The sequence below is a fragment of the Xenopus laevis genome, chromosome 2L, assembly GCF_017654675.1.
Source record: "Xenopus laevis strain J_2021 chromosome 2L, Xenopus_laevis_v10.1, whole genome shotgun sequence".
NCBI lineage: Eukaryota > Metazoa > Chordata > Amphibia > Anura > Pipidae > Xenopus > Xenopus laevis.
The window spans coordinates 38,757,127-38,770,495 of record NC_054373.1 but is presented as its reverse complement, the minus strand read 5'-3'; the positions used below and the strand labels follow the sequence as shown (position 1 = coordinate 38,770,495).

At 37.6% G+C, this 13,369-nt stretch overlaps 1 protein-coding gene across 3 annotated transcripts in view; it reads right to left on the bottom strand.

The window, feature by feature from the left end:
• dhrsx.L (dehydrogenase/reductase (SDR family) X-linked L homeolog) overlaps window positions 1–13,369 on the bottom strand; it is a 207,637-nt gene that overhangs the window by 98,183 nt on the left and 96,085 nt on the right. Inside the window, exon 5 of one of the 3 annotated variants that reach the window (XM_041581031.1) lies at window positions 405–452. The exons of the other annotated variants lie outside the window; for them this stretch is intronic. Coding sequence (XP_041436965.1) covers window positions 405–452 — 48 coding nt within the window. The remainder of the gene's footprint in view (window positions 1–404; window positions 453–13,369) is intronic. 3 annotated transcript variants of the gene reach the window in all.

The following is a 13,369-nucleotide window of genomic DNA, read 5'->3' as shown; positions in this document are numbered from 1 at the left end:
AAAGTGGAGCGTGATTTGCAACTGTTTTACGAACGACTTCCCTATGGTATCCCAGCTTTGACTGCCGTCACTCAAAATAGCTGCAGGCTGTGTCTGCCAGTAGTCATACAGATCAAGCCGAATTCTGGGAACGCTGGAAATACTGATAAACACATTGTATGGCAGGTCATGCTTAAAGGCAACACGATGTATTTCATGTCAGTTAAAAGCAATTTTTAAAAACGAAAAGGATTCAGACAATAGTCTGTAGAACCGTAACAGAACATTTTTGTCATTTTCATACTCTTATATGGCGCCAATGCTTCATTTAATAGCAGATAAACATCTGTTTACTGTAGGCATTAATAAACTAATCTGAGCAAAATCCATTTATCTTGGAATGGCTTATGCAGCTTGGTTCATACCGTTGCTCCATTGTAGTAATTCTGTCAAGATAGCAGGAGAGATGCAATCTATAACGAGATGACACAAAGGCTTGGGAAGTGGTGAAAAAAGGAATATATTAAAGTTATCTATTGAAAAAATAATCCCAGCTATCCTGCTAAACACACAGGAGTGGGGCAGTGTAAAAATAGGGTAATTTATTATATATGTACAGGTTATAAAAGATATTAAAGGAAAACTATACCCCCAAAATGAATACTTAAGCAACAGATAGTTTATATCATATCAAGTGGCATATATAAGAATCTTATCAAACTGGAATATATATTTAAGTAAATATTGTCCTTTTACATATCTTGCCTTGAACCTCCATTTTGTGGTCTCAGAGATCACCTGACTAGAAATACTACAACTCTAACTAAGGAAGAAGTGTTGAAGCAAAAGACAGAACTCTGTCTATTAATTGGCTCATGTGACCTAAGAAGTATAGTTTGTTTGGTATGTTTGTGTGCACCGTAAATCACATGATCCCAGGGGACGGCCCTTATTTTTTAAAATGGCAATTTTCTATTAATGATCACGCAACGGCACATACTAATAAAAAAGTATATTATTATGAAAATGGTTTATTTACATGAAGCAGGGTTTTATATATGAGCTGTTTTATACAATATCTATTTTATAGAGACCTACATTGTTTGGGGGGAATAGTTTTCCTTTAAAGGTACACAAAAATAGGAGCAGTGTATTAGTGTAGACCTGCATGTCTATCAACTGAACATTGTGCACTTACCTGTACAGGTGTGCAACAGGTAGAAGGAGTCCTTTATTTACCACCAGGCCAAGGAAGGTGTTAAAGGGGTTGTATACCTTTGAATTAACTTTTAGCATGTTGTAGAGAGTGATATTGCAATTGGGTTTAATTTTTTATTATTTGTGGTTTTTGAGCTATTTAGCTTTTTATCAGCAGCTCTCCAGTTTGCAATTTTAGCAGTCAGGTTGCTGGGGTCCAAATTACCCTAGCAACCCCGCTTTGATTTGAATAAAAGACTATACTATGAACAGAAAAGTGCATGAATAGAAAGAAAAGTATTAAAAAGTAGCAATAACACAATAACAATAAGTAGCCTTATAGAGCTTTTTTCTATTTCAAAGATGAAGGTAATTACTTCAAAAACTATAAAAAAGAAAAAATGAAGTCCAATTGAAAGGATGCTTAAAATGAGCTTTTCTATAACATATCAAGTTTAAGCACACACATTTTTACACCTAACTTTTGTAAATAACAGATGTAACAGAGGTAACATATCTCATTTATTAAGGAGTGGGAGCAACAGGAACAAAGTGGCATGTTTTATTTAACAATGCAAAGAGCAAATAGTTACTTCTCATGTTGCTCACAAGTGGGGAATCCACTACAATTTGGTGAATGGTTTATCAAAATGAAAAGGCTGACATTATGACAAAGAAATGATGACAGCCTTTTTTTTTAAATCTCGGTTATTACTAAACTAACCTGTATTGACATATAAAAACAAATTTACAGGAGAAATTATTTCCAGGTTTGTGGCTCTTACCAATTCCACTGACACAATTGGAAAGTCCAGCTCTGAAAAACAAATCAATGTTTTGTAGTAATGTGATAGAGCTGCCGAGAGTCATGGGTTAACCACAGTGCATGTATGTTCTCCTCATGTTGCATGGCTAATTTGAAGAATATGTATAAAAATACTGCAGACTACACTGATTTCTATGCTGAGCACTGTGTCAATAAGCAGTTTTGCATGTGGAGTTTGTATGTTTACTTTTAAAGATGCACTAACCCTTCAGCTGACCATGTTTCACACCATGAATTGAGCAGGTTGCACTGGTCCATATTTTTGGTTAAAAAAAGATGGTGGTGGAGGAGGTAACTATGTATTAGGGATGCACTTAATCGGGCAGGATTCGGCCTTTTCATCAGGATTCGGCCAAATCTTTCTGCCTGGCCGAACCAAATCCTAATTTGTATATGCAAATTAGGGACAGGGAGGGAAAGCGCGTGACTTTTTGTCACAAAACAAAGAAGTAAAAAATGTTTTCCCCTTCCCCCCCTAATTTGCATACGCAAATTAGGATTCGGATTCAGTATTCGGCTAAATCTTTCACAAAGGATTCGGGGTTCGGCCGAATCCAAAATTGTGTATTCGGTGCATCCCTACTATGTAGGATCTATAAAGTCTATATCATAGCAAACCAAACACAAAAAGAGAAAAGAGTACAGTACCGGTATAAATAACAATAATAGTCACTTCCAGTGATGTGTGGGTCAACCCAAAACCCATGGGTTTGTACCTACTTCCGCTAAAAATTGCCTGGTCGTGGACAGGTTCAGGTTGAGCTCTTCCCGCCCACGACCTCACTGTGCTGGCCTCCGCCTCCAGTGTGCGTTTTTTCTAGACTTGATCGTGCATGACCCCACCACTTCTATGAAATTAAAGAGGACGGGCACAGGTATCTTTATAATACGACTTGTGCTGGATTAGGGGTGGAAGGGGCGGGTTAGTGTAGAGAGCAAGTCGACTTTTTGTTGATATACACATCACTAGTCACTTCCTAAATGCTGTGCATATGGGTGCTGGCCAACTATTCCTAACACACACAAAAAATACTCTATAACTCCGCACCAGCATTATATAAAAGGAAAATCTTTATTATAAATAGTCTGCCACCGGCTGTTAAATATGCAAAATGTATCAGTGTATCACAATCACACAGCACATCTAATAGGTATTAACAAGTAAAAAAAAACTAAATGTATAGCGTTAGAATATACTCATCAGCCATCAAAAAGTGCCAAATGCAGTGAGACCTCCAAAAAGTAGGGGAGGAGGGAGAGAAGAAGTGCGCCACTCTCCCTACTTTTAAGGGCTAGTCCACACGGGGAGATAGCCACGCGTTTGCGGTCGCGGCGACAAAGCGCTGCGCCAGTCGCCGCGACCGGCGCAGGCGACAGTTTTGTATGGGCGCCTATGTAAAAACGCCTGTGCTAACCACACGAGGCGATGCGCTTTTCAACAGTCGCCTGAAAATGCCTCGCCAGGAAACGCGTCGCTATCTCCCCGTGTGGACTAGCCCATAATGCTCAATTGTATGGAGGTGTCTGCAATTTGATTACAAAGCAGATTACTGATTGAAGTTATTAAACATATGTACTGGGAATAAGTCAAAAAAGCCCTGCGGTAAGAAAGCTAAAAATAAACGTCAGATGTGCCCTCTGTCATGTTTTGTTTAAATAAGTGCTAATATAATACTGTTTGGGGAGAGTCAGTGTAATTATCTCACTGGGGAATTGGTGGGGAAAGGTCAGTTCATGTCTTGCATTTCAGTACATCTTGCTTAGTGATCTGATAAAAGATGTCTCTCACCTCCCGTCAAACATCCATTAAATCGGAACAGAAGTGCGAGTGAATTTACAGCATCTGCCCGTTTGTCACAAGAGATCAGAGAAAGCTTTGTTTTTTTATTTGGTGTGTTGTTCGCAAGTCTTATAGTCACTCCATTCGAAACAGTGTTTGCTGGTTTTGCATAGGTAAATCAAAGGCCAACTGTCCCTATCACCAGCGGTAGTCCCTGGTAAGTAATGCAGGCAGGGAAGATCACTGTAAGGAGTATCAGAGATGAATTTTAGGAATGAGCATTTAATTAATAATTTTGTACATGGTAAGTGGTAGCTGTACTGAACTCCTCTCCAATTTGCTAAAGTTGCTAATGCTGGTTTTACTCCATCGAGTAGATTAGCCAGGCTACTATTTATGTTCAATCCTTAGCACTTGGGGCAAAGGAAAGGTAGTGAGTGAAACACTAGTGTGCAATGTACGTCATCAAATTCTTATGAAATGGATGGAGCAACTTTTATCTGTGCGACACTAGGGGGCAGATTTACATATGTTCGAATATCGAGGGTTAATTAACTCTCGATATTCGACTGCCGAATGTAAATCCTTCGACTTTGAATATCGAAGTCGAAGGATTTACTGCAAATAGTTTGATCGATCGATAGATTTAAATCCATCCATCGAACGATTTTTCTTCGACCAAAAATTTTTTAGAAAGCCTATGGGGACCTTCCCCATAAGCTAACATTGCACCTCGGTAGGTTTTGGGTGGCGAAGTAGCGGGTCGAAGTTTTTTTTAAAGAGACAGTACTCAGACTATCAAATGGTCGAATATTCGAGCGATTTTTAGTTTGAATCGTTCAATTCGAAGTCATCCCCCTGGCCCACTATAACAATGCTGTACCCACCAAATCCCCACCACTTACATCTGCACCCCATCCTATTCACTGTAATGTGAAGCAGTTGAATGGGATCAAGAAATTTAAAGGCAAAGGAGCCCTTTAAAAAACAAAACATACGCCCATGACCACTGGTATTTTTGTGTTGGCCTAGGGGAGCAGAGCATTGATCAGAGTCTGTACATAAGATAAAATTAAATTTCTGACATTTTAGAGTAAAAATACTCTGGATGATGCAGATCTCTGGTGAGCGTGAAGGACCAGTAACACCAAAAAGTTATTTATGCATTTAAATATAATGCACTGGCACAAAAGTGTGTTTAATTCAGAATCTCCCCTATATATAAATAAGTTGCCATGTAGTAATGGGGGCAGTTAAGGTGAATAGGGCAAAAACAAAAACATCAATAGAATGATAACAAGGGTCAAATGCCATTCACAGCTCTCCACAGAATGAAAACATTTCTTGTATAAAATATAACATTTGTTGCCAAGAACGAAGATTTTATTTATTGTTGGCTCAAGAAATACAAACAATTAGGGGCAGACTTATGAAAATGTGAGCTTATATTTTAATAAGTTAAAATTCACCCAAGTTCTATTCATTTCTATAGGATTTTTAGAAGCACATTTATAAATGGGTGAACGTTAGAACTCACCATTTGAGAAATACGCTTCCAAAAATAGAATAAAATAGAATTATTTATTAAAATGTAAACTTACATTTTGATTTATCTGCCCCTAAATGTAAAGAACAATGTTTTTACTTTTTTCTTACCTGCAGGGCTTTATTTTTATGATGTTACTGGTCCTTAAAAGATTTATATACTTTTAAACTATCTGCACAGGCTAGGAGCAATTGGATACCTCCCAACTGTCCCTTTTTCGGAGGGACAGTCCCTCTTTTGACAGCTCAACCCGCAGTCCCTCATTTGTACTGGAAAGTCCCTCTTTTCTCTGCACTGAACAGCCAGAAAAAGAAACAAAGTTTCTCACTTAATTGGCTTTTAGCAGAGAGCCCAGAACAACTAACAGGTGCAAATAAGATACTTTGTAACAATTTTGAGACACAAAAACACAGTTTAGATAAGGAGAAATATTTTCAAACTTTCATAACCTGCCAAATTTTGTAAAACAAACATGGTAATTAGGTGGTGTGGCCACAGAACGGGGTGTGGCCAAAAAATTGCTGCGCTACGTGCGGAAAAAAAAAATGTGTCCCTCTTTTTACTTCCAAAATGTTGGCAGGTATGCAATTGTATGTAATAGTTGTAATGGTGCACTTGCTTAAGTTCAGTATCACTTTAAATTGATTTATTCTCAGATAAAAGGATACCTCCAATAACCCCATTCCTATAGAGGTACCATGGGCTAAAGCAACAAAAGGAAGGCAAACAATATTACTTGCGATTTCACTGACAGTTTAAGTTCAGAATTAATTTTGCCCAAACGTAAGTGATGTGTCCTTTTGTAAATCAAATTTAAAATGTTTCCCTCTACCTGGGAAAAAAGTCTCTTTAGTTTATCTCAAAGATGACTCAGCCTTCTAAAGCCATTAAAAAATAACCACATAATTACTATTTAGAGCTTCTAAATGGACTTTACCTTCAGGAGTTCACTATTTTAGCGACAGTACAAATGAAAATCATTTTGTGACCCTGAGCAGATAAATCAGCCTGACAAGGGAGAGGGAACAACTTGCAAGTATGAAGGCAAGGAAGGTTAGGCAAGTTGCAATACTGTCTTTCAGATAGAGTCTAAAAGTATAGCTAGATAAAGATATTTTTGAGCCCATTTTTTACAATTAAATCATTTGACTAAGCACACTAATAAATAAGGCATATGCTCCCAAACCATGAGATTTGTGTGTGTAAATAGAATGAAGTTAGGGTAACACCTGTTTGTAACAGAAACACCCATAGAGAATAGGCAAAATATATAAATTGAATAAAGTACCACCTCTTGTAAAATATAAATATACAGTATTATAAGTTACTGAGGAGTTTCATGACCATGTTTTTTACAGGTCACAGAACACCAGGGGGTACTTTATTTGTTATAATATACAAGTTTCAGTGAGTCCGAAATGACATCATTAAGCTCCGATTATAACCGATGACATCACTAAGTATATATATATATATATATATATATATATATATATATATATATATATATATATATATATATATATAAATAAAATTTACAGGATATTCATGGCTCTTGTGCATTACAAGTAGATAACTGCGGCAGCACTGAATCTTATATACTGGCATTGTTTAGATTATTTTCTGGTTGGGAGTGCTACGTCCGGCTACCACCTATAAAATTCAGTCTTGACCCCTCACATAATCACTAAGGATATCGATGGTCTCTTACATCAAGAGCTCTATGGAACATCCCATAATTCAGAGCATTCAGGATAATGGGTTTCTAGGATCCCACACCTGTATTACAATTTTTACGGACACTCACCATTGATTCAGAAATCATGGCAGCAACTCTCCCCCAGTCAACACCCCATTCTTAACTCTATGATATCAACAAAACCTTTAATAATGTGTTCTATTCTTTTCATTTTGGCCATATATGCAGTACTGAATTGTGGAAACAAATAATGGAATAATGAGCCGATGAACAAAAGGATTATTTATAACTTGTCCTATAGTTTGGATAAAATCTGTAAAGCTTTGCAATCCTATGAGCATCAACATATTCATATAATAGATTAGATAATAGAAGCCATGTTTTTCTTTCATTAACAAGGCTATTCCATTATACGATTTATAAGGCACACTGTCAACACTATAAATCATGAGGACATTTTAATACAAAGAAAATGGCTTTGTCCTATGCCGTCAGAACAAGGATACAGTGCTGCGAGCAAGTGTGAAAAGGATTAGCATGAATGCCATGACATAAGCAAAAGAATTAATGAGACATGACAAAAATTGACTTTTAATGGAAAGAAGCACTACAAAGGTTCTCAGACATACAAATTCAATATGCTCTGGTCACATGCTCATGTATAATTCACAATAAAATATTATACTGATATAGCAATGTGGGAAGATAACTGTTGATAATACTTCTACATGTATTCAAGTGCTTGTTATCAGAAGGACACAAACATAAATCTATGGTCCACATTTGTTTGAAAAAGGCTGGTGATCCTGGAAAAATGCTAGACTGTACAATAAATCTTTTATAGGAATGATAAGCCCTGCAAGTGTGGTTTGTTTTGGAGATGAGATATACGTAGCTAATCATATTGCTTGTTGTGCTGTGGTCAAATAACATGGTGGCATCCATAGGATGCAGTTAATCACATTCCATAAAGGCTTTGTAAAAAATCAAACTGGTAAAATATAATAAAAAAAGATGTCTTCTGAAAACAACTGCAAAGGAGACATGTCTTTTTGAAAAATACTCCTGCATTGCGAAATGTATCAGTCTGTGTCACTTTTTCAAGAAGAGAGGTCACCTGCCCAGAAAGAGAAGTGATATCACGCCCTCCATCACATTTGTCTGGCAGAGAAAGAGAATGTTCTCCGTGTTCCATTTTGTTCAGTAAAGGTTCAAGGTGATCTGGTGTTTAGGGTATATAAGGTAAAGTACAGGTAATAATTGGGAAGCCAGTTATCCAGAAAGATCTAAATTATGGGAAAGCCATCTCCCAATTAGTCCTTATTAAGAATATAAGTCTAATTTTAAAATATATATATATATATATATTTCTTTTGTCCCTGTAATAATAAAACCTTGTACTTGATCCCAAGTAAGATGCATAAATCCATACTGGTGGCAAAACATTCATATTGTTTTATTTGACTTGTAAAAGATTTTTAGTAAACTTAAGACAAAAAGGAAAATGTACTAAAATACAATGGAAGTGCTACTGATCTGGCCAAATTAACTACAGACATAGAGAAAAAGAAGAGAAATTGATCAATGCACATTCTCTGGTCCCCTGTCATATAAGTAATCTATGCAGATGCATGTGTTTACAAAGACATGGGATTTTTAGTTAGACAATTATGATCATATGATTGATAAGCCACCATACCACGTCAAGGTAAAACCCATATGGTGGTCCCTAACTATTTACCTCTGGTCATAATATCAAATGCTAAAGCCTTTAAAAGCTAATGGCGGGGGAGGACTAAGCCCTATGATTGAAACCAATGCCCAGGTCGGGAGACCTTTATTTCAGGTAATGTTCTTATGCCGGGAGGCTTTGAACGGGTACCTGCCCAGCGCCCACACAGCTTTGCGCCCTAAGCAGGAGCCTCTTCTGCCTACCCCTATTTCCAGCCCTGAAGCTCATTAAGACAAAGGTTGTTTTCTTGTAAACTGTATTGAATTGTATTACTTGCATATCTATAGTAGTTTTGACCTGTATCAGCAGTAATCATTAGTTCTGACCTGTGCTACAGGCACAGGTCAGAGTATCTCCCTGATATAATAGACCCCTAATCAGATTTAACAACTTGTACTGTATTATCCATTAAGTATAATTTATAAATATTATATCTTTAAAAACATAGTTTGGAATAAAAGTAAGGGCTAAACTCTATGGAAGATTTTGTAGGATGGTGGTGGGTCGACAAAATGCAACCTACAAGTCGGATGTAGTCCCATGGGTCAACATATAATAGGACTGCTACAAAACTTGATGTTTAAACAATATGGAAAACGCAACACAACTGTCGGATGGGAACGCATCATCAGACGACAAAAAATCGAATGGTGTCTGACTTTTTTTCCCCATTGAAATACACTGACTTTCAGATGTAGATTCGTGAACATACTAAATCATTCAACTTTATCGGATCCAACTTTACAGTCTAGCTATGGGGGGGGAATCAAATTTAGTAGCATTCTACAAATCTCATGCTGTTGGATGGCAAGATCATATTTGGAGAGTTATTTATTAAGGTTCGAGTTGTGTTTTGTACGAAAATTCGAGTTTGAGTTAAAAAGAAACTAAAATATTTTGAGATTTAGTATACCCTGGCCCTGGAAATAGCTTGAATCAGAAAATACACCATCTAAAGCCAGAAAAATGTTAATATCCTTCATGATATTTGCGTTCTTTTGGAGGGTTTTGCCCTGAAAACTCAAATAATTTGAGCGATTAGAGTTTTTTCCTGCTGAAAACTCGATTGATTGGATTGTTTTCCCATCGAAAACTCAATTAATTCGCGTTTTCATGTTTCGCAGCTCGAACTCGAAGAATTTGTTTTTTTTCCATTCAAGTTTTTTTCTTAAATGAGATACAAAACATAACATCTTTTTCATTGAGAAGTTTTATTACACACACTGCACACTATCGCAAACTAATAAGCAATCTCAAGGTTTTTTTCGTTAGCGGTCAATATTACATTCCTCTATAAATGTTTGAACCCTGTAGGGTTGTATCTATGACTGCCAACGTTTATGGATGCCCTAAAACAGTGTTGCTTTGGAGCCACTGGATGGGGCTGATATTCTTATAAAATCATATTTTCACTATTTTGCTACAAAATCATATATCTAAGTGTGTGACAATGTACGCACGTGCAACAAAAAACATATCTAGAAGTGTTTCCATTATTTTGTTTACCCCTATTTGCATAATACAGAACCATAAAAAAATTCAATAAATGACACTGAAATTGTTGTTTGTAGATAAGGAGGATGTGACCTTTACCAAATTCAGTCTGGAAACCCCTATCTATAGTCTAACTCTTTTACACAACAGTAATGTACATTTGGAAAACGTTGATGAATGAAGTCATATACAGGATCTGAGATATTTGTTATTGCAGACCTAAGAAACAACACTGTTCACCCTGCCTGAGGAGAATTTAAAATGGCAGAGCCATCTGTGTTCCATGACTCAGGCCTAGTAACATTTCCCAGTTATTCAATATTAGAATTCATTTATAAGACCTGCCAGGAAGTTTTATTGTTCTCGAAAGACTTTAGTGTAGAACAATCATAACTGGACTTGCTTTACATTTGACAGACATTTTTACTTGCTTCCTAGAAGTAAATGGTCTAGCCCATGTCTAGGCAAACAGCCAAGAGATAAAACTGATTGATTCTCAGAGTGTGCACGCATCAAATCCATAGCTACTGTACCCTTTATCCAAACAGTAAAACTATCTACTCAAGGCTGCAAAACTACAAGGAAGGCATTTTTTTGAACAATGATAAAGCATAGAAAACCAGCATGTGATAGTTTAAAAATGGAAAGTTAGAAGAATAAGCGTGTCAAATTCGACTCACATTGACTAGCTTTATAGATGGAGGAAATGCATCACTTAAATACGGATGACAAAGATCTGTTTAAAGGACAAGGAAAGCCTAATTCACTGGGGATGCCTAACATTTTGCCATTTAGTTATTTCTCAGGCCAGTGCTACTTTTTTGAAAAAAATTGCAGCCTAGGGAACCACCACCTTATCTGAGGTAGACGTGAACAAACCCAATTTAGTAAAATTTATACTAATGTACATTCACAATAGTGATGTGCACATTTTGTCAACCCGCACCCAACCCTAACCCAGTGCTCTTCCCTATTTATGGACCTGCACCTGGCCCACCCCACTCTGATGTCATGGAGGGGCGGGGCATGCAGGCACTAGTGTATAAAAAGCTGTGACTAGAGGAGGAGGCGGGGCACTATAAGGTCGCTGGCATGGTGGGCGCAAGGTAAAGTTCAGCCTGAATCCACCCACGGCCCTCAAACATTGTGTTAAAGTCAGCCCAAATCTGCCCAACACATCACTTATTCACAAGATTAATTCTTTACAAGGGAGGCTTGGATAAAATGGGCATGATTCTTTATAAAATTTCCTGGGTAAGGAAAGTTTTTTTCTAAAAAAGACCTAGACAATAAATTTAGAGATGTAATTCAGTGGGGGAGTTGATAAAATTTTGTCACTACCAAAGACAAGTGACTAAGTGAATTAGGCATTCTTTCTATAAATGGAGTGACTAGATGGGACATTGAGCCATCAAAAGTCTAAAGTCTTGCTATAATTTGCCCCATCTGTATAGGAAATATTTATTAGCATAAATATGCATAAAGTTTGCTGTGCATGCAATACTTGAGACATTCATGTCTATCATTGGAGGTTTAAAGCAAGTATACCCCAGGATCAATCATGTTTGAGTTTTTCTGCATAAGAACTGCAGTTAGAAGCTCCCTGCAGTTAGAGGGGCAATACCTGAAATCCTAAAATTATCCTAATATTGATTTGCTATCATCTCAAAAATAAATAGCAAATGGGGTCCTTGATATCTTAGAGAAACATGATGTATGAATTCTCCTATTTATTCCTAAATGCCTAGGTGGGATCTTTGACAGCATTTTGCCCCTTCTAAACAGAGATACTGAACTGCCTCAATTAAGTTAAAGAGGACACACAACAGGAGGGCATTACTATACCATATACTGTTCCATATAATGCAACATGACTTTACCTCACTGCCTCAGTAGCCAATTGTGCATTTTTACAGAAAATCTTTTAAGATATAAGTTTATAAAATCACACCTGGGTCAACACACTAAAGTTTTATAGAATATAATTGTAAAGTAGAGTATCCCAAACCCAACTAACCCCAAGGACTAGGTCTCGGCTCACATTTCTGCCTATAGCAGCCGTCTTTGTCCTTGAGGACCAAGGAGAGAGTTCTGGGTATGCTAGGGAACCGACCGTATAGTAGAAGAATGAGAAGTGTCGTCGATGGTCAGGCTGGGTCGGAACTAATTGGGCGATATAGCACAAGAATGGTAGGCATAGGCAGGCCTGGACTGGGAGTCAAAATAGGCCCTGCCATTCCAAGTACACAGAGGTCCAAACAGTCCCCTACCAGCCCACTATATGGTAATTTTCTATGGAACCATACAGCAGCCCCTCTGGCATTTGCCAGAACCCACAGATTGCCAGTCCGGGCCTGGGCATAGGTGTAGTCGGGGTCACAGGCCGGGGTCAGAACCAACAATACACAGTACAAAATCATAATCCGCAGAGTGGCCAGTAAACATGCAAAGGTTGGTACAGGCAGCAAATTAGAATTAGTCAGGAACAGGCAAGGGTCAAGGATCAAGAACAGAACAGAATAAACGCACCCAGGAACTATGCGAATAGACCTATGTTGAGCAATGTGAAAAAGGGACATGCGCCTTTAAATCTTTGCATTTGCGACAAAAACCCGGAAGCATCAAACGCAGTGAATCGACGCACGACAAGGGAAGATGTGGCAAGCGTCCCCACCAGCCCCCTAGACCACCAGGTTTTCTCACAATAATATTAGCTCAGTATTCCACATTACAGTTGCACGGCTTTGCTTATATTGCTTGACACCAATAAATGGCATGCCAGTACACAAAATAAATATTTTCATTGAGCAGAGTGTTCCCATACCCATTTATACAGTACATCGTTATTATTTGGAAAATAGCCGTTTCGTTTTCACCGTAAATGTTTTTCCCAAGGCAGAATATAGCCATTAGCTTCTGTGTACCTCTGGGAAATGAGGATTTATTTTCCTATTACAAATCATATAACAACCCAGTCTCATGGGCTGAAGTACATCACACTGTCATTTATGCAGTTCATAATACTTGCATATCCCATTTGCAGAATAAATCATCATGACTGATTTACTGGCCTCTCGGTTACTTAGGGAGACTTATAAAGTGTTAGCTTATTTCAG